General features: G+C 33.4%; 1 protein-coding gene across 3 annotated transcripts in view; it reads left to right on the top strand.

Annotated features, from left to right (window-relative positions):
* SOX5 (SRY-box transcription factor 5) overlaps nucleotides 1–25,544 on the top strand; it is a 478,480-nt gene that overhangs the window by 181,770 nt on the left and 271,166 nt on the right. For all 3 annotated transcript variants that reach the window (XM_033118758.1, XM_033118759.1, XM_033118757.1), the window contains one exon: nucleotides 12,031–12,241. In XM_033118758.1, coding sequence (XP_032974649.1) covers nucleotides 12,031–12,241 — 211 coding nt within the window. The remainder of the gene's footprint in view (nucleotides 1–12,030; nucleotides 12,242–25,544) is intronic.

Here is a 25,544-nt window from a genome sequence, read left to right as displayed (position 1 = left end):
ATTATGAATAAGGGAAAGATAAAGAAAAAACAGTGCTATCTTTTTATCATATTTTAATCTCCCAGAATAGCAAAAATACTTTGTTCTGACATTTGTATTCTAGAGTTTTATCATTTTTTTAGTTTTTTTCTCTGCTTTACTTACTCTATAGGTGCTCATTATTATTTCCATGTATGCATTTTTCTTTTCAAAACATCTTTCATCTTTCAAAATGTAATTATAAATAATGATAAAATTTCAAAAATTTGCATGGTAAACCCAAGTCACTGAAGGTAGCCTCTTATAACTGCCATTTTTGACATACGAGAACGTGAAGAGGGCGTGGCCATTTGCTCATCTTCCTGGTGGACACTTTCTGAGAGTTCATGAACAAAAATGGATTTAATCAATCTCCTGGAAATTAATGGTTCACAAGTCATCACTTTACAACCTTTATTTCTTTACCTGAATCTTGTATTTTGAAACTCATCTACATTTGAATGTTTGACATACAAATTTAAAGATTTCAAACAATAAACTCATCATTTGAATCCTAAGGGATGATTATATGTCATTGTTATGTGTTATTATATGTTATTATATGTCATTATATGTCATGTGTTATTTATAGTGCTGGGTCAGAAGTTAGGGCTAATACTCAAGTAACAGACTAATTAAATGATGTGGATTTATTAATGTTTTTAAGTATGCTGATTTTATTTCAATAACCATCTCTGTTTGCTAACCATTCTGTTTTTTCGATACCATAATCATTATTTCAACCTCCCAAGCAAGAAGTATGCTTCTCTTTGGCTTCTTCCTCCTTATTTTCAAGTCATCTAATTCAGGCATTATAACTATAGCAGCTACAATCTAGTGGAAAGCTTGTTACTACCACATATGTGGCATGGTAACAATTTCCTAGTCAGTGAAGGTCTTTATTTTCTTTTCTACCCAATTAATTTTGCTTACCATTACTAGAGTAATCTTCCTTATAACCTACTTTAAGAGAATCACCTAGTACAGAAACTAGAATCGTTCTCCATGGCCTATCAGGTCAAATGTAAACAATTCTATTTGATATTCATGACCCTTCATAAAAGGAACCTCCTATGATAGTTATTCTTTGTATTTATTATTCTCCACTTATTTGGGTTAAGCCACTACCGTCTCGTGTGTGTGTGTGTGTGTGTGTGTGTGTGTGTGTCTGTGTACACTCTAAAATTCTTTGTACGATGCCTCTGGGGAAGAATGTTGTATATCTTTTCCTCTCTACCTGTTTTTTTCTAGGCTTAGACCAAAAGCCTATCTATACATAAATATTAAATAAATTAAGTAACTGAGTCACTATGTCTTTATTAAATACTAATAATAGGGTCTGGGGTACGTGATGAGTAATAAGACATGTTCCCTGCCTTCATGGTATAGAAAGAAAAATAAATAAGCGATCCCAAAACAGAGTGCTAAATGCTACGATAAAAAATTTCCACCTTCCTTTGGTTTTCAATGTTCTCTCTTCTTGAAACGTCTTCTGCGTGTCTAATTGGCTACTATACAATTTAGTATTTGTTGTTATAATTATCATTACTAATTGTTTCTTGTGTATATATATGCCTCTCAAATTTAATTTTAAACTTGTGGAGGAGAGAAAACCAACTTTATTTCTTTTTTATACCTTTGGCATCTCTTACTGCCCCTGAATCAGCTGAGGAACGCAGTATAACTTAATGATGACCAGCATGGATATTAAAGTTAGATGATCTCGGGTTTACCTCCCCAATTTACCATTTCCTGCTATTACTTTGGGTAAATTACTCTTAGGAGTTTAATTTCCTCATCTGTTAAATAGGAATAACAGTCTTCATGGACTTTCTCTGAGAATTATAAAAGATAATGTCCATAAAACTTTTAGAACAGTGCCTTTAAGAACTCCAGGAGTGGTAGCTATATTTTTACTGAATCACTAGTGAATTTAAACAGATTTTGTGTATTTGGTCAAGAACATTACTAATAGTTTAGAAATATGTTTAAAAGTCTTCAAAATGATCCAACTATATATAGCATTACTTATATAAACGACGTGAAAATAATATTTGCAGAGAACCCAAGTTTTATGTGAAGAATGGCAGTGTCTCTGATTGTGTGTACTACAAAATGGTCCTTATGTACCTGCTAAAAGCAGGCTCAGGAAATTATGATTTATGCTATGAATAAATAGTTTGGCTAGTTGGGAAATTTTATAAGAGTGCATGGACTCTTAATGTCTTATTGTTACTTTTGGTATGAGAACTGAAGCTTGTGCTTCTTACACCTCAAATTATTGCTTAATGTCCATTCATGCTAAAAGTACTTTTTAAAGAAAAAGTGCTAGTTTTGCTATAAACATAGCGCAATATTGAAAGTTTTAATTAGTATAGAAAACTAGGCCTTTATTATTGTTGTTGTTTTTAATAGGAAGATTGGATTAGTCTAATGACATAATAGAGTTGACTGACACTGGCCTATGAAATCATCAGCCTGATCTAATTAGGAGACATAATGCTACTCAAGGTGTTAATGAAACACAGGGGAGCAAAGCTAGCAAAAATAGTAGTTAATCTATCCTTCCCCATATTGCTTTTGTTGTTATTTTGTATTTATAGTGTAAAGGAACATGAGGATTTGTTTGCAAGAGAACCTAGTGGAGCTAATTTTCTCATGAAGAAAGAAAACTCTTGAAATGTCTATTTCACAAGAAGAAGGAGAAATATGAAAGTAGAAACATGGCATAATAAGTAATGGGTGTCATGTATTTATGAAAAATAATTCATTACTCTTATTTTTTTTCAGACTTTGACTTTAAAAAGTTTCATTTCGTAATGAGGAGTAATTGAACATTCTTTCTTTGATCATTTCCCTGAGTTATCACTTTGTAGAGAGCCATGAAACTGTGAAATTTAAAAATTGAGTATGCAACAGAGATAAAAGCACATAAATGTCACATGACATTTTGTGGACTATATTTTTTCTTTAAAAAAAAGTTTGTATTAGATTATCTTTAAAAATGGGTCACCTTAAAATATTTAAAATATTCTTTAAAAAATTGATTCCATGAATGAAGTTTAACTTCAGCAGAAAGAACTATGAAACTACTGGTATATACATTTTTTTTTTTTTTTTTGGTGAAGTGGGTAGGGAAGTGATTTATCTCTTCTCCCTTTTCTGCTAAAGGGTCTGGCCTTTTCTTTACTCATTTTTATATTTTCTGTGTTTTGTTCATCATTATACCCTAATGTGATGCCTGGAGCATATTTATTTTAACAAATACTCATATAGTTCTTGTTATTCCCAGTTACTATTTTATGAGTTTTATAATTTGTAACTCGTATATTGACTCATGTAATCCCCTAACTCATTATTTTGTAACTCAATCCACTAACAACAAAATGAGGCAGGTAATATTATACCCATTTTGCAGATTAGGAAACCAAAGTTTAGAAATAATAAATAATTTTTCCAGGATCACAGAGCTAGTGAGTGTGGAACCAGGATTTCAGTGCGGAACCAGAGCTATTTGGCTTCAGATTCTCTGCTCTAAACTGCAAACATTATTATGTTGCCTCACCAATTAGCATTTGAAACATTTTTATTATATGAATGAAATTGAAAATTGAGTGAATGAAATATTATTTCATATTTTTGAATAATTATTTTCATTACTGTTAAATTCTGGAGCTCAATGATATTATATAGTAGTATATATAAATTATTTATTAACCCATTTTATAGATGAGGAAACTGAGGTTTGAAGAGTTTAGATAACTTGTCCAAGGTGGTATAGTTAATAAATAAATGACACAGCCTGACTTTGAACCCAAACATCTTAACTCCTCACTCCAGTTTGCTTAACTGCTGCTTTATACTGCTTTGCTGACATATTTTACTGCATGGGGAATCACAATTTATTTCACTTATCACTGAAAATGTAGTCAGTTCCCAATAATAAGTCATGCTGGCAAACACTTAACTTACTAACTTTACTGAGTATCAGTTCTGTGTAAAAAAACTATGTTCATTGCTCTCTGGTATAAAAACAAGTCATTACCCAAACAGATCACAACTTGAGAAATTCCTCAAGTTTTATTTCTTCCTTCAGACTTAGAGTGAATAGGAATTTAGTCAAGTTCATTGACAGGTACAGTAGTGATATTCTGGAGGCTTCTTATGAAAATGATAGATGAATTATTACATATAATTAGTGGTTAGTTACAATAAATGTTCTTAATTTCTTAAAATATTATTATATAGCCCACAATACTAGTGGTAAATAGAAGTGTTTTGATTTGTAATCTAATTTTTATTTAGAAACATCTTATGGTTGACCTTTGAGCCCTCAGTGAAGAGATCATCAAATGTCTTAAAGTGTATTTGCTACATGTTTAAACATAAGTAAGACAGTGTATACATCATCAGCAGGAAGATAATGAGGCTGTCACAGCACAAAATGTTCTTTGTTTTTACAGGTTCGATTGGTTAATGTATTAGAATTCTCTAAATGCCACTTTTGCTTATTAAGTGGTTTTGAGAGCACATGAAAACATACATTTTATACTTGAATGCAGCATTTCTGAGATTCTTAGTAAATGTGATTCTAAAAAAGCAACCATTAGACATCTCTGCTCATGTAGCATCCATGAAAATGAAGATATTTTCTAAAACTATTTTTCCTATTGTACAATCCTTTACTGGATCACAGAATTTGCCCTTAAATTTGTTTCACTCACTGGAATTAAATTAGATGGCAAATAAGATATTGATTTTAAAAAAATGGAAATATACTATCATTGGTTTGTATTCATATTATAAATGTGATTAAACTATTAGTAAATTCAAACCAAATTTTTATGACATTTCTAAAAACAATCTATTTCTGCAAGGCAATTTTGACATAAATCTCAGATTTTCTAATGAGTATAGCTAGTTAAGAAAATCGTCAAACATAAGCCTGTTTCAACCTGTGCCAAAATAACTGTTAAAAAAAAAAATTAAGTCAACATCATTCTCTGCCAACATGTTTTGGTCATTTTTACCCCTACATGTTTGCTAACTCTTCTCCCTCTCCCCCACCCTCCACTTCCTCTCCTACCTTTTAGTTCTCCTCTCAAATCAACTGATTAAGTCCCATCACTTTTATATCTTTCTTCAGCACTGCAGCTTTAAGTCATCTCCCCCTTTTTTTTCCTCTCCCTCTTTTTCTTCTTGAACTCTTACACTTTTGTATACCTAGGTCTCAGATTTTATCAGTATATCAGTCTCCCATGGAAAGCTTGTTCCATCACATTGTTGGGACTCTATCCTCTGACTTTCTGATTCAAGAAGTCTGGGCTGAGGTCTGACAAAACCATGTAACATATTTCTGGGTGATGACAATGATATGGGTTGGCGGGCAACCATTTGAAAATCATATTTGTGCAAATCGTCCATCCTTTATTGTTGTTTAGTACCACATGAATGCATTTTAAGAAAGAATGCACTTTTAAATGTTCATTTAGTTTTCTGATCAATAATTAAATATGAGCCAAGCAAACATTGCATCTCAGTGCTTGGCAAAAAAAGTGCAAACCACATTAGACTTTTGCTGAATTTTCATGCTATTGCATAGCAAAGGAATCTTTAAAATAATATATTTTTAGGCTTTGAAGAAACATCAAGCAGCTTTCACTTTTTCTGTTTTCACTGTTGAAAATACATTAAGAAATCTTTAAAAATATGGACTACATCCTATATTTGAAATAAATGGAGCCATTTTTATGAAATAATAATCTTTCACCTAATCTAGGTAAGGCCTGTCACTGTTTAGAATATTAGATCTTCCCTAAGAATGGGCTGTGTTTGCATTACAGAGCCAGATGAACCTCTCTAAAGAATACCCACAGTATTCTTTAAAAGTTAGAACTGAGCAGAATATAGAATTAGAAATTTCCACAGATCATAGAGCAAAAAAGATACAACAGGTACATATTTGAGTATTTTAGAATTTCTACCCATTTTTTTAATATTGTGATAATTGAATTATTTTAATTATTTAAAGTATTAATTTTCAGGGAATTTCAATAATCTCATAAAATGTTGAAATATATAAAAATATAAGGATTCCTTAGAAACTGACTTTGGTTTTTTATAACCATCTTGCACTCAATGTAGAGTAGGCCAGTACATCCATGCTGAGTATCCAATCATCACAAACCCTTATGGAACTTAAAAAATTAAATAAATAAATAATGCATGTATAGAGCTCGCTGGTCCCATCCCTAGATATGTAAACTACTCATCTAATATCCGGAATCTCAACTAGTTTACTTTGTAGTTGTTCAGGCACTAAGAATTGTTGACCTTATAAAACTCAGCAAGTTTTACAAAGGTATTATCGGTGGCTTTTTTTCCAATATAGAAGGGTGACCAATTGTGATAAGCTTTGTCTCTGTAGATGACTATGGGAATTGCCCAGATAAAACTGTCTCTGTTAGTTTTCTTGTTTTTGAACCACTGACCCTAAATACACATTAGGAAGCTCCTTTTTGACCTAAAGTTTAGAAAAGATTTTAAGTTGGATAGCTTTAACACCAGGAGTAATTATAAATATAACAGGCACCCATCAGAGATCTGTCTATAAGTGCTGACTTTTGCTTTATAGGTCTTGGGAACTGACTATATCCTGTTCCCAGAATATTGAATTTGATCATATTAACCAAAGAAAGACTTAGTGTTCTCTATAGAGAATTTTAAGTGTTGGTTTTTGCCTCAGTATTCATATTCATATGCTTACATCCTGTTTTCAGGAAAATTTATATTTGAAAATTGAACTGGTACAACTTGTCAAAATGATAAGTTGTACCAGTTCATAATTTTCATTTATAAAATTTAGCAATTTGTACTGCCTTCCATTTCAAATTTATACATGCATTACCAACAAGGTGATTGCTGAGTAAAAAGACAATTTCCATAAATAATGTAATTTTTTTCTTCATTGCGTTATTCTTTAAGGTATAATTAAAATATCGATCTCTTTCTAAATGCTTAGTTAGTGAAATTTTAAGTAGTTGACATATACACCTTTAAGTTTATCTAAATAAAAAGTTGACAAAATCCATAGTGTAAGGCTCTTTTGCAAATAATTGGTCATTTAAAAATCATCTAATTTGTATATATTCATGGGTATATAGTACTTTTCTGGGAAGCTATACATTTAGATCAGAGCTTCTGAACCTGCCTATAATCCAAAGTTTTTAAGAGTTTCTAGGTAATTTCATGAAGGGAGTTCATAGCTGGAACTATGTGAGAATTTACTCTCTAAAACTGAAATTGTGTGTACAGTTGCATGAGTGTGTTTAGGAGAACATCTACAACCATCATGAAGGGATGTATAATCCAAGAGGAGTAAGCATTGCTGGTTTAGGGTATCATGCAGAATGAAAAATTGTCATAACCAAGAAAACTTTTAAAATAAGTGAATTTTAAGGAATAATTATCCATTTTTTCTATTATTAATACTAAATTAATTTTGATATCTAATTTGACAGTACAGTCAAAGTAGCATAATTTAGTTTCAAAATAAACATTTATAATAAGATATTTTTTTTAATTTTTAAAGAGTTTAAGGATTAACCAAATTATGTAGCTTTTTATTGAGATATAATTGACATACAACATTATATTAGTTACAGGTATACAACATAATGAATCGCTATTTGTATATATTGAGAAATAATCACCTTATGTCTAGTTAACATCCATCAATGCACATAGTTAGACATTTTTTCTTGTGATGAGAAATTTTAAGATCTATTCTCAGTAATTTTCAAATATGTAACACAGTCTTATTAACTATAGTCACCATGTTGTACATTACATCTCCTGGGCTTATTTATTTTATAATTGGAATTTTGTACCTTTTGACTATCTGCACCCATTTCAACCAAATAATACAGATTTTAAGATATTTTTCAGGTTTTTTTTTTTTTTTTTTTTTTTTTTGCCTCCCTGATGATATTCACAAGAACAGCCCTTACCTAGAAAACACAGTGTGACCATGTCATAACTTGTTCAGCACCAAAGCACTTTCTCCATGGTATCTATAGTTCATATTGTGCAGAATCACAATTAATGAAATTGCATCAATGAGGATCTAATTAAAAATAGTCTCCTGTAGTGTTTGTTTTTCCCCCCTACATTGAAAACTTTATTGTTCTGGAAAGGATGCTCGAGATGTCCACACATTTTATAAAGACAAATTGAAAAATCGTAAATTCTAAACCCCATTTATTTGATTAGCCACTTACAGGTTAAATCTATGTATTTGGTGTAAATAATTATTTAGGTTTCATCTTTTTGAATATGACATAACCAGTGGCTATTCGAATCAAAAGAGCTTTATAAATCGAGAATATAGTTGGATTAAGCACTTTCAATTCATTTATGTAATTTCTTTTCTTTAGGAATTGAGCATGTAGTGGGAAAACCTCTCATTTTCCTACGTGATTATTAAGAAGAAGACAGTGTATCTGGTTCACACATAGCTATGACAGATTTAGGCACAGTCAGGGAATTTTGTTTTTGCTTTAAGAGAAAGGTACTATTGGTATTGTGGTTGAAAACTAGAGCTCTGACGCCCAACAGGTTGAGGTTGATGACTTTACCTTTTATGATTCATATAATCTCAGGAATTTGTTCAGTCTTTTTGCCTCAGTTTCTCAAGCTATGAAATACAAATCATAATTAGGCTTGCTGTGAGACTTCACTGAGTTAATGCATGTAAGACACTTAAAACAGGGCCTGACACTAAGTAAATATTCAGTAAATATTGCTTGTTATTCTTGGCAATTATAGTCTGATAGATTGACTATTAAATGTAATGTTTTACTACTTTGTATGAATTTAATTTCAGTTTATAGGACCAAAAGTAAGTATGATAATCAGTATCTTGAGGCCAGAAGTCAAGGATGAAATGTCAGTTGGACAATAAAAGGTACATAGATATCTGGTTGAGTCACATATAATCACTTTTATCAAATGAGCTCATTCCTTTTAATCACCACATTATCCAAACTAAAATTTGAACATTAAGGTTGAAATAATATTTCTTTCAAAGTGTTCATAGCAAAATGCTGTCTTTAGAATTAATTAACAAAATTGCATTTAAAAAAAAACACATAGATACATTAGGCAGATCCTTTTTTTTTTTTTGGACTTATGGTTACAAAGATGACAAAAGAAGCAAGATTAAGTAAATCTTGTTCAAGAATAACAAAAGATTATCAACCTGATTCAAAAAGTGTAGAACCCTGTTTTTATCATTAGATTTTAGAAGTCATACATCAAGAGTTCTGAGATCTCGTCTGCAAAATATGGAAGCTTGTCCTTAGAGTTCATAAAACTTAATTTAATATATACTGCTGGTCTGTACCACTAATGTGCTTGTTAGTGGACCCTCTGGATGTTCATTTGGCATCAAGGTGAAGAGAAACGTGCAGTCCTTATTTCAGCTATGGTAAATGCAATCTTAAGGAAGAAACTGAAAACTATAGGGCTTCCTTGACTGAAGACTGTGCCAGCACTCCTAAACAAGCTATTCACCATGCAAATGAACAATGGAGTCCCACACTGAAACATCTGTTAACGACATAAAACTGTTAAAGGCATTAACAGTGCTGGAGGCTGAAATGTAATCAGACAGGTGAAAGAGTGATGAGATAAATATTCCTGCGTAAAATAGCAGTGATGCTTAATTAATTAAATTATTTTTATCCTGTTGTGGTAACTGAGTTCAGAATACTTGTGAAATATGTTATACTCTTTAAAATACATCCTTCCTCTTTGCAAGGAGTAGAAAATTAGAGACATGGACAATGGGACATTATTGTATGAGTATTTTCCTTTAATTGGAAATATTTTCTGATATTTTAATAGACTCGATTGCTTACAATTTGAGTGCCATTCTCTCTGCTGGGGATGCTACAGAAAGATGTGTGCAATTTTCAATGACGGCAAGGGAAGTTCAGCTACCAAACTCTTCTTTGTAGACTTTGTCATCGTATAACATGAAAACAGAGTATAAAGTAGACATGTTCAAAGTGAAGCTAAAACTGGGATGTGTCTGCCTTTGACCCTGGAAATAAATGAGAAGAAAGATCTGTAGGAAATGAATGCAGAGGATTTTCTATATTCTGATTTGCACATTAAACTGAGCTAATGTGTATTGTGGACCATTCTTAGAAACATCCCTTAGTTTACTGAATGTGTGATTGGTGTGTGTGTGTGTGTGTGTGTGTGTGTGTGTGTGTGTGTGTGTGTGTGTGATGTGCGTTTATGCATTTGCTTCTATTTATGTGTGGTTTTTCAATAAATAATTTGAAAAGTATACTTTCACTTAGTCTGTAGGGGCTTGTAATTATTACATTTGCATATTGGTTTCTAAATCTAAGTACCTCATAAGGTGAGTTTCATCTGTAGATATATTGTCTATAGAATATTTATTCAAGACATCATAATCATCAGAGGCATATTCTGTAATGTTTGTAAGAAATGGAAACTATTTTAGGGTTTAGAATTATAATTTCAAAAATTGTTAGCACACATTTTTTACTTTTGATTTCTCCACATTGCCTCGGTTCCACCCAACAAACTGATCTTTGTACCATAGCTAATATCCTTGTACTCGCTAGTATCCATTAACAAAAAATCCTATGAACAGATTATGATTATATTTGTGTTGACATCTGCATTTTCAATCTGTTTTTAAAAATTGGAATGACAGTTTTATGAAGTTTTTTTTGCATATTTTTAAGTCAGTCAAAAATGTTAGCGTTAGCCATAAAAGCATTAGATATCAAATCAATGTGATTTGTTCCTTTTCTGAGATCAATAGATCCTATTAACATGTCTTAAATAGACATAGAAGAAATGTGTAAACACAGATATATTATTCTGAATATTAAATATATGCAAACTAATATATTTTAATGGAAACTTTCAAAAATGTGGAATTAAGAAATATACTTGGGGGAGACTAACTTCTTCAAAGATCTTAGGATACTGATTTTATTTTTAAGAAGAGCTCTACTTTGTGGGAAGTCAAAGGGTTATGGAAGTAGGTAAAAGATTGTGGAAACAAGGAAAACCTTAAAGAATTTTTTTTTCTCTTTATCATTTTAGTATCACTCCTCTTGACACTGTCTAAAAAAGTCAATTTACTGCCTTTTATCCAAAATATACCCCAAATACTATACAGATTGCCAGAGTTGTGCTAGAAATTGTGAAGAAAATGATGACAAAAGGAACACCAAAAAAATGTGTTTAAATTTTAGAATTATAAAACAAATTATTTTCATACACATACAATTATGAAGAGGCAAAGACTTCAAGAAACTATTTTATATGGCACATGAGACTTAAAGTACAAAACGTCAAAGTGTATTGACAGAAACAGTGCTTGAGGTAACAAATGGAATTGGAAATATCTTCAACATAAACAGAAATGAACCTGCAATATTCCTTTCTGATGTCAGAATAACCTGTGTGGCTGATGCTTTCTTAAAAGAATGAGAGGGAGGTGAAGAACCCTCTTTTTTTTAGGACTGCCATCAACAAGAGGTGGCTACTTAAAATGAAAATTAAAGTATATGTAACGTTGTTTAAGCATTACAACGTCATGAGGAGGTTGAATAGAGATGACTGCTACATTTAACGTTCATAGGAAAATCGAAGACTTTCAAACGAAAGCAGAAATATAAGTGAATCTCATCACTATAGGCTTTGTATAAGTCTATAGTGCCATTTGTGCTCAGTCTAAGGGACAGCATTTCCATATTTTTATTGCTCCGATGAATTGGGCTTTGACTCTCTCTCGTGCTAGCCTGTAGAGTTAATGTATTCTTTGTCAAAATTTCTCTCATCCTTTAGCTCTTGCAGAGTGACATTTCACTCTTTAATGTTTCAGCTGAGTAAGTCACGTCACCCATTTAAAAACGCCCTGAAGTTTAAAGATTTTTTTTTCCCCTTTGCTTCTTCTTGCAGGAAGTTGATGGCAATAAAGTGATGTCTTCATTTGCCCCACACAACTCATCTACCTCACCTCAGAAGGCAGAAGAAGGTGGGCGGCAGAGTGGCGAGTGCCTGTCCAGCACAGCCCTGGGAACTCCCGAACGGCGCAAAGGCAGCTTAGCTGATGTTGTTGACACCTTGAAGCAGAGGAAAATGGAAGAGCTCATCAAAAACGAGCCAGAAGGTAAAAAGGCTGGAGAAGAAAGTTGTGGCTGTCATTGTAAGAGTTTGGTTTTAACTGCTAACTCTGTTTTTTTGACGTATCCTCTCTAAGTTAAATCGCACAACATAGAAACCTAAAGCCATGAAGATGCGTAGAAGTTTTTCAGAAACATTTCAGTGTGGCCACTCCAATTTTTGCTGTCATTCATTTCTGTTGGGATGTCTTCCTTCTTTTCACACATAAGCTGCAGTTGAGGAAAACTTAAAGATCCAATCAGATAAGTGGCATATTCAGTGCTTATTATGTGTGGGGCTGGGGTTACAAGGTGAATGGGAAGTAGTTCTACCCAGGAGGGCCTCCCCAGTTCGTAGGAAGGAAAGCACACTTTGTGGCTGGAATGGTTTCCTCTATGTTCCCAAGGTACTATTATAGGCATATCTCAATTTGGCACAAATGTGGAGTAGTTTGTCCAACAATCAACCTAATTAGTATCCATCCATTTCCTTTTTACTCCCCTGTGGTCAACAGTCTTGAATGGCGAAACACAGTGAGTAGTGAATTGCCTGTAATAGTATGCAGGTATCCTAATAATGAATTATTAATTAATGCACGTGTTGTATGGCTTCACATCAATTAATTGAGGCACTAATAGAATGTGAAATTAGAACTGCTAATAAAAATGTTTCATAGTTGGAAAAAAAGAAAAAAAATAGAATTTGGCTGTAGAGCCCAGAATAGTCACTACCTGCATGCCAAATATCTACCGTACAGTTTGTTCATCTCTAATTTTTTCCCCAAGACCATTTTACAACCTCGTTACATTTTATAGCATTTATATATGAATGCATCTTATGTTACCTTAATAGTTAGGACTGTTTCTTATATAGTCCAAAATTAATGTGGCTAAGCCTATTGCATATATGAAAAATGAGTCTCTAACTCTATTAGCTATGCTGATGTTCCCATTTGTTCAACGTCCAGGGTGCCTTTCTTTTAAGATTTCATCTTCTAAATCTCTTTTAATAGTCACTGATAGTAACCTTTAGGTGATATGCACATGGACTAATCTTAAAATTAAAGCAAACAAACTAATGAAACAGCTGATGTAAGTTGGATAATTTATGCATACCTGACAGTCATCCTTTATGTTACAGCTGTTTTCTAAATCCCGTTTAACCTGTGCCCATTCTGAGCATGGATACCACATTGCACACAAGAACATGCTTCCTATTTCAAACTCAGATGGAAAATGAAAACCAACAAAAAAACAGAGACATAAAAAGACATATTTTATACCAAAACTATACTGCGTTTGTACTATGTAGCACTGAGTTGGACTCATTTCTAGCCTGTTGTTAGGACACTGGTAAATTATGAGTATATCTGACATAAAATATATATTAACCAGTATATTTGGGAGTTATGTGGTGATTAAAATTCCAGATGCGTAGTTGGGACATGGATTTTAGTTAAAATTGATGCAATTCTGGTGATCTTGCACTTGGAAGGAATTTCAGCGATAATCTAATCAGCCAAAGACTTTTTGGCTCCCATCTCATGGAGATAAAAAATGGGGTTTTGAGGAGGACCCAGACAACCTTTTTTTTAATATGCTGGAAATTTTTCTGATATTAAAAATATTTGTCTTGCTATAAGAATTGTTTTAAACAAACAAACAAAATTAAAAGGAATAGAGTAAAAATCACTCAAAATCATAGCTTTCTGATATTCCATCTTTTAACCTTATGATTTTTTAATCTTTTTTTTTACATGCTCTATTCATTTTGCATGATTAATGTTCTGTTTTTAAAAGTATTTTGCATATTTTATGTTGTAATACATTATTATTAACTAAAGCTTGCAATTTATTCAGATATCTTTGTTTTTACCACATGTGCTTTTTCTGTTTTAGGATGCCTTCAAGGATAACACATCACATTTAGTTGGCATGTCTCCTTGGGCCCCTTATTGGCTGTGACAGTTTCTCAGACTGTTCTTGATTTTGATAACCTTAAAAATTTTGAGGAATGCTGTTCAGATATGTTGTAGAATGCCCCTCTATTGTAATTTGTCTGGTGATTTTCTCTTAATTAAACCAGGGTTATAGGTTTTGGTAGGAAAACCACAGAAGTGATACACCATTTTTGTCACATCATATCAAGGATACTTACTTCCTACGTGATTTATGAATATTGATGTTGACCTTGATCAGCTGGCTGATACCGTGTTTGTCACATTTCTTCACTGTAAAGTTCCCTTGTCCCCTTTCCATACCATAATCTTTGGAAAAAGCGTGCTATGTGCAACCCAAATTTCAGGAGTAGGGAGCTGTGCTCCCCCTTCTTTATAGTGGAGTATCTACATAATTTATTTAGAATTTTTCTCCATGCTCCCATTTATTAATTTACTCAATAATTTATTTATATAAGTATGGATTCTAGGATATTTATTTTATACTTTGAGTTATAATCCAATCTATGTTATTTTGTTACTCAAATCATTCTAACTTTGGCTGCTGGAAACACTTTCCATTGACTTCTGTGTCACTTTGACATACCACTATTATTATGGGTTTTGTTTCATTTTTGAGCACTTCTTTACTTAGTAGCACTATAAGATGCTGCAAATTCATCTAGTATATTCTCTGTTCCAGTTCTTCATTTTTTTATGTAATGTATTTATCTGATTTTGGTATTAGGATAATGCTGGCTTCATAGTATAAGTTAGGAAGTATTTCCCTGTTAATTTCTAATTTTTGTTTGTAATGTGTTCCTGGTCCAAGAGTAAGGCCTAGGAAGAACCAGGATTGCAGTGGAATGTATTGTCTTACAAAGTAGTTTGGGGTGGGGGTTACCTTTAGATGATGTCCACTATGGAAATTTGGTATATGACCTTGCTATTCCCCCGGTGTATTATGTTGACTTCCTTCCAAGTAGATGTACATACTCCTAATTTGGAAGTATATGACAGGGCAAAGCCAAATGAATAATTTCCAACAGGAAAGTGGGCAGGAGACCGTGCCCCCTAATTTGATTAGCAGGAGACATTAAGAGGTATTGGGAATTAGGAGAAAAGTACAATATCTAGTAACTACACATGAAAAAAAGCAGAAATACAACATCCACAGAAGGAAGAGTTGACACAAAGAAACATTACTATTACATGTGTACATTAGAGTGTTTTTATTATTGCATTTCCTATAACATTTTTTTTCTTTCCCCTGCAGATATAGTAAAAGCTGAGCTCAAGAGTGACTTGTTATTGAATAACATAAAGATTTTGAGAAAATACAGAGATAGTCTTTATAGAAAACTAGGATATAAATTGAATATGGCAAGTTCTAAGAGCATGAGTTCCAGACAGATAATTTTTATATGAATGCAGAACCACTAAGATACATTTTATGTTTACCCACACAAGATTTTCAGACGTAGTTTGAGTACACAGAAATGTAAATAGACTCACTTTTCTTGGTAAAGATATTTGCTATGGTAAGAATGTTTAAGAACTATAACAACTGGGAGATTTATCAAGGAGCAATTTATGTATTTCAGTAAAGTGATGATCTTAATCACTAAGAGAAATAATAATGGCAAAGCAGAAAATTGGACCACAGAAAAGGAATAGGATTTTTATTTTTTTAATTTTACTGCAAAGAGAGAAAAATGGGGAAATTATCTTGGGAAATGTGTAAAAGTCTCAACGGCAAGTGGAAAGTTACACTAGTTTTAAAGAGTCCATTAATCAAAGGGTAAGGTTGGATATGAGAATGGACACCAAACCCTGTCATCATTCAAGCAACAGGACAGTGACGCTGTGTACAGGACAAACAAATGATCTGTACCTCTGTGATGTACTAGAGCATTAAAAGAATAAAGTACTTAGGAATGCATTTAACAAAAGAACTGCAAAATGTATACTCGGAAAACTACAAAGCATTGTTATAGCTCTGGGATGAGAGCAGCAATATGGGGATAGGGGAGCAGAGATAGGGTGAATGGAACTAAATGTTAAGTTCATAAATATATGCCACAGAGAAATCTTTTATTCCCTCCAGCTATTTTTTCCCATTGTTTTTCAAAGTCCATTAAAATGAACAGCAGGTTGTGATGAAAATTTCATTAAGCCCTAGCTAAATTATTTTGAGGATGCCACATTCATGCCTTTGCTTCTTCTCGTTGAGGAAGGCGAACTGATTTCAATAGAAAGACCGTATTATTTCCGACCTTCTCCCTGCCAACTGCAAACTAACAGAAATTGAGAACTTACAGGAGAACAGTGTGTCATACAATAGGAGGCCACTGAGGCAAAATGGTTAGAAAGAAAATTAGATTTGCATGTGGATTGAAGAAAAAATGGCTCTCTTATCCCAGCTAGATGATTTTTTCAGACAATTAATTCAAATATTTTAACAGTTGTAAGTATTGGGAAAATATATTGATGTATTTTTGTTTGTATCTTTTTCCTCCATCAGAAGTTTTACCTGGAATTAATCAAAATGGTCTGATGCTAAAGATTCTTATTTGTCTGGTGTCAGTTTAAATGACATGATGCATGCCAAAGTTCATAGTAACTTCACAGTTCAGAATACCTGGTGGATATAATATAGTTATTTTATATTTGATAGTAACAGTGCTCCATCAGATGATTTTTTAACTAGCAGCTAGGAACAACAATGAGTTTTAATGTCATAATACGTGACACGTAATTCCTATATTAGGATTTTGAATGAATTATGACGTATTGAGGGAAAAAAGGTAGCATATATTCAGTGCATATCATGTGTTAATGTAGTGTTGTATAATTTATTATGAAACACTTCATTTAATCTTTGCATAAACTTTATAACCAAGGTTGCTATGTATAGATATTCCCATTTCAGGAAGCCATACACATTAACTAAATATTGTTTCCTATTATCTCCATTTTCAGATGAGGAAACCAATGATTTAATATGCCGCAGGGTGACTGTCAGGGTCCTTATTCGAAATGAAGTCAACCTTTAACTAGAATCTGTGCTCTTAATCACTAGTTATACTCTTTCTTTCAATTGGGAATTTTGCCAGTAATAATTTAATGTTCCTCTTTAGCCCATGTGTGCCTAAGTTCCTTTGAAATATTGAATACTAAAGTAGTATTCAGTAATTTTGTACTAAAGTCAATTCCTCATGGCTCAGTGATGATCACATTTTCAAATGTTTTTTAATTGAAAATCAGCTTGGCTTAAACTGTTTGAGTTTAAAGTGCTAAAACACAAAACAAAACAAAACAAAAAAAACAAACCTAAACAACAAAAAAGCAAAAACAAAAACAAAACGAAAAACTTGGAAAGGTATCTTAATAAAAACTTGTTTTAGAAAAATGGGAGCAAATTAATTGTGAAATGACAGAAATTGGAATGAAATGTAGACACATTTTAGGCCTCTATTATCATTTTTGACAGGGAGGGAGGGAAGGAAAGAGGGAGATTGAGAGAGAGAGAGAGAGAGAGAGAGAGAGAGAGAGAGAGAGAAATTGAGAGAGAGGGAGATTGAGAGAGAGAGAGAGAGAGAGAGGAGAGAGAGAGAGAGAGAGAGAGAGAGAGAGAGAGAGAGAGAGAGAGAGAGAGAGAGAGAAAGTTGGTGTTATAGCCAGAATAAGAATTCAGGTCACATCCTACAGGTCCAGGTTACTTTTTTTCCCTGTTCAGTTACAACACTCATTTCAATATTCTTACTCTCTTTTTCTTGATCTTTTAGAAATAATGTCACCACCTCATCTTTATTTTCAAGAGTATTTCACTGTTCATTAAATTTAAACAAATCCACAACAACCAGATATGTTGATTTAGCTAATAAAGCCAAAATAGACAGGTATTGTAAATCTCCTGTGTTCTCAAGTGCCAGGTATCTAAGGATGATCTATAAATATAGAACAGTATTTAAATTTAGATCAGATTCAGACATTAACTTGATTTTCATTCAAACTTTAGGTTCAATTAACAGTGCAGGTGAAAAATAAGTTTACCTTGATGAGAATTTTAGATACCTGATTTAAAATAAAATATTTTAGATAGATTACAACAGGCTCTTACTGTAACTTTTCTATAATACCATCTATGTTACCTTCAATATCCCTTTGGAATTGCTATTTCAGCTTACAGATACATTTACATCTTCTCCCCCTAGAAACTCAACAAACAAAACTCACCTTTTCTTGATCCCATCCCCTCTATCCGTAATTCTGTTGCTCATCTATCCAAGTCTGAGTTGCTAGAGTTATTTGACTCCCTGTATTACCATTTTCATCTTTTTAAGAACTGTTACTTGCCTCTGTTATTACCCTTACTTTACTATAATTCTCCATTTGTCAGTTTATATACCTATAGTAAACTCAAGAGTGAAAATAGTGCATATCCTAAATATTCAAAATATTTTGTTGAAAAGATTTTTAAACTGTTTCAGTGTTGCTCCAGTGCTGTTGTGGGGAAAGGAGGTGAGAGACCTTCATAAATATCTGATCCTTCTGCCAAACGTTATGTGAGCTACCTCATTTCACCCTCAAAAACTCTGAATTGGTATCATTTCTTATCTTACAAATGAAAAACTGTGACTTAGTAATATGTCCATGTTCTCGTTATAGGGGGAAGCTAGAATTAGATCAACATTGTTATTTTCCACAAAACTACTCGGCATTGTACACAAGAGCTATATAATCTGACTCAACCGTTTTTCCTTTTCTCTTCACCTTATTTTCCCAACACTCTCCACGGTACATGGTCTCATGCTATCTTGTCAAACTGCATGCAGTCCTTGCAACACTTTATTTTTAATACTACTCTCCCTTTTCCTATGCTGTTTCCTCTGCCTTAAATACTGTTCCCTGTCTTATCTACCTAAGAAATATGTATTCACCTTTTATGACTCAATACCTTCTCTGAACACCTTTGTCAGAATTTGGCTTAGTGTACATTGCTAACAAACTCATCTCTGCTACTGCGTTTCTCCCAAAATAAGACCTAGCCGGACAATCAGCTCTAACGCGTCTTTTGGAGCAAAACTTAATCTGAGACCCAGTCTTATTTTACTATAATATAATACCGAGTATAATATAGTATAGTATAATATAACATAATGTAATATAATATAATACTGGGTCTTATATTAATATTTGCTCCAAAAGATGCATTAGAGCTGATTGCCTGGCTAGGTCTTATTTTCGGGGAAACATGTTAGTTCTTATCACATTGTCACCATTGCTTATTTACTTTCCCTCTTCCATCATGGTAAGTACGTGAATGGCAGAATGAAGAGTTCTTGGTTCAATTATTTGTGCCTCTGCTTCCTAATAATGGGCTTGGTCCATAGTAGGGGATTGTTTCTGTTAATGATGGATGACAGTCTAACCACTAAATCACATTGTATTGCCTTTGTTCCCACTCCTCTAAAAAATAACTAGAATCCATTTGTATTCTTTTCGAGCTTTTACTGCCCTCTTTTCTTCATGTCCTACTCATATTCTTCCTTAACCTTGCAGCCTATTTACTTCATTCATCCTATTTTCTCCATTTTTCTTCTCATTCTATGCATATCCCTGTGTAATTGAATCTTTGAGATCATTACTTTCAATTCTCTGACTTGGAGGTTAAAGTGTTGTCATGGGTCACAAAACTAGATATATAAGATCCAGGATCTTATATATCACAAAATTAAAATACACATTTATATTCACATTAATCTTTTAAATAACTCTAATATTGCACCTTTCTCGAAGGAAATATGTTGGTATTATCTATGATTTTGAGGCCATAGATAATAATTTTCCTCCACTGCTGTAGGCAAAGTGAGAAGGGAATTGTATTGATCTGTGAATAATTTTCCAGAATTCAAAGCTATAACTGGTTCTTTAATAGTGTTTCAACATGATGGAGACCAGCACCCTTTTCCAGGTGTGTAGAGCTGGCATGGGAGAGACAGGTTGTTCCTTATGATGGGCTCAAGGTGGGGGCAGCTTATTTTTGGATCTTCTGCTCCACAACACCAAACCCCCGACCCCACCATACACAGTTCATCTTAGAAGGGCTATGGTAAAAGAAAAGTAACTGATTCCTTTCAACACCTTGCCTCTTCTCCACAGTCTTCCGAGGACTCTAACATGTTCCCTCAGGGTAGAGTTTCCAAACTTAGGATTCATGAATTCCTTCAGAGGTTTTATAAATTCTGGAAAGTTGTATGCAAAATGGTGAGAGTATGTATTTTTGTGCATTTTTGAGACGTAGTCCATAGTTCTTATCCTACTTTCAAATCAATCCATGATGAAAAAGAGTAACTACCCTGTGAATCAGTGTTTGAGTTTTACTCCTGATCCTGTCACTGATTACCATGTGATTGTGGTGTGACATCTATATAGTTTAATCTCTGGTCAATTTTGAGGCAATACGTTACAAGTATTTAGTAATATTTGTGAATGTCATTTGATCTATTTTGCAACATTTTGGGGAAATGCAATTTTTAATTTGAAATAAGGATTTCTTTACATAAAACTGAGCATCTGCTTTATAATTTACGTTTATATAAAAACATTATATTTATTTATCTTTAAGTTGCTATAATAATTGTGTTAATGTAATGAATATTTGCCCTCAATTGGCAATGCTAACTGCCATACTTTCATCAGAGGGTTGTTGAAGGAAATAAATGAGGTAATGCACATGAAAGTACTTTATAAATTATAACCAACTTGGAATTGTACCAGTTATTGTCATTATCACATCTTGGCTGGTTGGAAACATTATTTTAGGCACACTGGAAACATTATATAATTTCCAGTGCTACTTTCCCAGGATGCTTTTATGTACTGAAAAATTCTGATTCAGACCTGCAAAATTCTGGATGTTTAGAGTCTGACAACAACAATGACAAAAATAAACAACAACAAAAAAAACAAGCAAACATAACATTCATAAAAATCCTGGGATTGGTAGTTGCTTTGAAATTTATTCCATAAATTTCCCTAAATAAAATGTGGTTAGACAAGTTTCTACCTGAAGAATTACTTTTCAAAAAGAACAGTTTCTTTAAATTGTTATAGATAAAATAGCAAATTGTAACCAACATGAAACTAGGAAAGGGATTTAACATTGGATTTGTGGATTTGTTATCCTCTTATTTCTACAATAATATGAATGTGTTTACTGAAGACGAATGTAATCGAAGGCTCTCTTGGCCAAAAGGTGCATAATTTTCCTGAGGTTTTAGCGTTCTCTTATGTGTATTATTTGTTCTTCCTTTCCTCCCCTATTTTGATGTGTTCTTTGTATTCTTCTGTGTGTGTGTGTGTGTGTGTGTGTGTGTGTGTGTGTGTGTGTGTGTAATCCTCCTTTCAGATCCCACATATGCTTGGTTTTATTTAGCATCTGTATTTGTCAGTGTTCTTCCTTCTTAGAGTGTGACATCCACACCTCCAAAATTGTTGTGCCATGATGAGGGTACTCCTTGTGTATGAGAAACTGTATTTATTTGTGAAATTTTGTTTCTACTCAAACTAGACTTTATCATTATTTACACAACAGGAACTTTTTTTTCTGAATTTTTTCAGAAAATCTTTGTTCACAGTTGTATATGCAAGATCCTAAAGGCACAACCTATTACCAAAGTCACCCAGTGTTACTTTACATGAAACAGTTCATTGGTTTTAGTACAAACTTCACAAAGAGTTCTCTTCTTGTGAGAACTAATAAAAATAATGGGATGAGTTGGAAAAGTATATATTGTGACAGACCTCAGGCCGTCACTCTGAGTCATCTATAGATCATAAGAACCATAATTGGATGAAGAAAAGACTAGGATTTTCATTCTCATTCTCATTCTGTCTCTGTCTCTGTCTCTGTCTCTTTCTCTCTCTCTGTCTAGCAGATACAATGGGGAAGATTGTTCTCTTAGGTGGAAAAAGATAAATGGATATCACTATGACATCACGTAGTGCAATAAAAATGTTCAGTGGCAAATATCAAAAAAACTTACACGTAACTCCATTTGCACCGTTTTTAGGAATAGGTTGGACAATTTTTAAGGTTATAACTAGAAGTTTATGAAACAAAGCTTTATGAATTCTTGGTATTGAATTATCCTCTCAAAATGTAAAAATATGTATGGATATTATATAATGTATCTTTTTCATGTTTCCATCTGTCACATCTATTGGAAATAACACAGTTTAGTTGATTGCACCTTCTATGTTACTTTACTTGTGTTTTATCCCCCCCCCAGATTAGTTATGTGTTAATGGCCTTTCCATTTTTATTACACACATGTTGACATATAGAACCCTTAGATCCGCTAAATGGATGTAAAGCATTTTCCCCTTGTTTTAAGACTTATTTTAGGGGTTAAAGTAGAAGATATAAGCAGGCTATTTTCATATGTGGTGCGTTGCAGCATTATATGTAATTATTCTGTGGAAAAGACAGGACCCTGGTGCACGATATTTGGCCTGGTGAACATCCCTGCAGGCATTGCTTGTTTGATGTTTGAGTTTACATTATAAATCACAATGCCTGTTCTTATAATTTAAATGTCTGTTGTTGAACAACCCTTTAGAAATTAAATTGAACCATATTACATCAATGGACAAGTTGACATAGAAATTCAAAATTACCCCCTAATTTTACTAACTTTTTAATTACTATTTTTATAGGGAATTAGAGATTGGCTTTCCTAAATTCAAAATCCCAAAGCGTTCCATTAAATTAAGAATATTTGAAATTCACTTTGAAATCCACTCTTGTTTTAAAACCTCACTTGATGAGGTGGGAAAAAATAAAAAGTGAACGGATCAGGGGAAAAGCCTAAAGATACTTTAATTGGCAGAGGTTTGAGTTGCTTTTGTTTAGTTACTCACTGTCCTTTTGACAAAGTACATGTTGAAGAGGCTTTGTAAGTGCTGTTCCACTGAAGGACAAACAAGGGTACTTTTCAATTGAGCCCTTTTAAGTTTTGTTCCTCACACTCCTGCTGCTGTTAGAGGCTCCTTCTAATGCATTGTGGCTATGTGTTCATCTATGCCGTCTGTCACTGGAAAATGTCTCTCTTTTTGTGGAGCAAGCTAGAGTCTCACCTCCAGGCAACCTTTTCAAAGGCACCGCCGTATGGAAATCGACACTTGTAAAATGATAAAGAAAGGAGTTTATTTTTTAAAGACGAGGACAAGAAGACACCCTCAAATGCCGTAGAGCCTATTTCTTCAGGAATAAGTGTTTTAACTTTAGCGCACACAGTACGCTGAGTTTGAAGCCTTGTAATTTTTCAGCACTAAAGTGAAAGTTGTTCACTGTCATCTCCTTTAAGTGGTATCCACCATGATATTGTTGATTTTATTAAGTGTTATAGAAAATTAATTTCTATTTTCTTACAAGAACTTCTAACTTGGATTGTAAAGGCTCAGGGATAGCCTTTGGGGATCTCTTTCATAGTTGTAGTGTCCTCCGTACAGGAAACCCATGTGGTCCAAGAAGGCTTCTATTTTTCTTTGTAACTAGTACTTTTGTTTTCTAACTCGAACTTGTACTTTTGTTAGTAAAAATGTAATCATATTTAAGATTATGTCCTAAATGTTTGTCCCTCGGTGAACAATTAAGCCAGCTTTCTTTTCTTAAGGTGGCTATTTGTCTGTTAATATAAGAAGAGTTCTATTTCATTCCTGCTCATACGTGAGTTTGTCTATTCTGACAGGGTTGTATAAATCATTCACAAATATCTCTTTACCTCAACATTTCTAATATTTTCTAAACCTTTCAGATAAGGAAGGTACCCCTGTTTTTCTTGTCCTTAACTAAAACTGTCAGTGCCGGACTTTTAGTTAGACATGGATCCTTTAAAAAGACCCATTGACCCAAGCTCTACATTAGCAATAAACGTTAGGGGAATGCATCAGCCCTTCTTGTTGCTTAGTGCCACAGCTTTTGGACATATCATTTATTCTAGGGTGAAGAGCCAGCCACCTGTTTTGGAGGCCTCTTTTCCCTCCCCTTAAAGGTTCGGGTCCCCGCTGAATAGGAACACTCTGATCTGGACAACACACATAGCATTTTTCCGAAACTGATTTGTCAGACTAGGACTAGCTGGAGGATTGTGTGTGTTTGCCGGCGTGTGTGTTTTTCACTCAGTTACCCTTGAGGCACTTGTCACGACCGTGCATATTAAAATTAATCAGACCTCCTAGGCCCGTGTGGCTGTGTGTTTAACATGAAGAAGTGGATATCAAGCAAATGCCCTAATTAAATAGGCCTGCTTGGTTTTGTTGTCGTGGCTGCTTGGTCTTTTTTTTTTAATAGGAGTTGCTTATGGGGAAGGCACGGACAGCACTCGCGTCAGTGGAGAGCTCACTCAGACTTTCCTTTGCCATCTGCTCCCAGAGTTCTGAGACATCAAGGGTTCCCCATGTGCCTTCCTTAACGGCCCTTAATGTGGAGGAGAAACATGCCCAAGATCATGAGGGAGCAATGAGGCTAGGGCAAACAGAATGAGCGTATGACCTGGATGTTGGCGTTGATTAAGATCGTCCGTCTTCTGTGTCGATCACTTTGGGTACCAGATTACTCTGTGCTCCCATTTTTAGATGATGAACTTTTACAGCTGAGAGGAAGATCTAATGTGAAATTCAGAATAAATGCCCTTTCTTTTATGTCCTGAATTTGAAAGTTAACTTTTATTCATCTCTCTTAATATTTTAATATTCATCTTTTAATATTTTAATTTAATCTTTTAATATTTCCTAGGTCATCTACATATCATATTAAACCATTTATAAGGCACTAACTCATATATATATATATAGATTATGTATGTAATCTACAGATAGAGTATATATATATATATTTATATATGTGCACACACACACACACACACACACGTTCATTTCTACTGTCCTAGTATTAGACTTAGCCTATTTTCATTTCTGTTAGACTTTTCTCATAGCTTTAGGGAAGACAATCATGAGACATTTGGAAACAAACTTTTATGAAGAGTAAGCTCAAAATTCTGAAATTGTTTCTGGCTGACACAACACAGCAGCTTTCTTGTTTGTGTATTTAATGTCATAAATGAGGTAAACTCTTAAACACCCTGATCACTGAGTTTATGGATACTAGTCCCAATTCATACATATTAGTTGGACTTTTTTATATTTTAGAAAATAGGAACGGAAAAATTTATTGAGAATATTTCAAATTTGATCTCAGTTTATGGAAACCACATTGGAAACGATTTGAAAAATAATGAAAACTCCTCAGTGTTAAAGGATTTGGAGCTATACTTTAGTAAATTTCCAAGTAACCACAGCAAGTTAT

Source organism: Rhinolophus ferrumequinum, chromosome 10, assembly GCF_004115265.2.
Source record: "Rhinolophus ferrumequinum isolate MPI-CBG mRhiFer1 chromosome 10, mRhiFer1_v1.p, whole genome shotgun sequence".
In the NCBI taxonomy this organism is placed as follows: Eukaryota; Metazoa; Chordata; class Mammalia; order Chiroptera; family Rhinolophidae; genus Rhinolophus; species Rhinolophus ferrumequinum.
The sequence above is the reverse complement of the archived record's forward strand: the minus strand, read 5'-3'. Positions and strand labels throughout refer to the sequence as shown.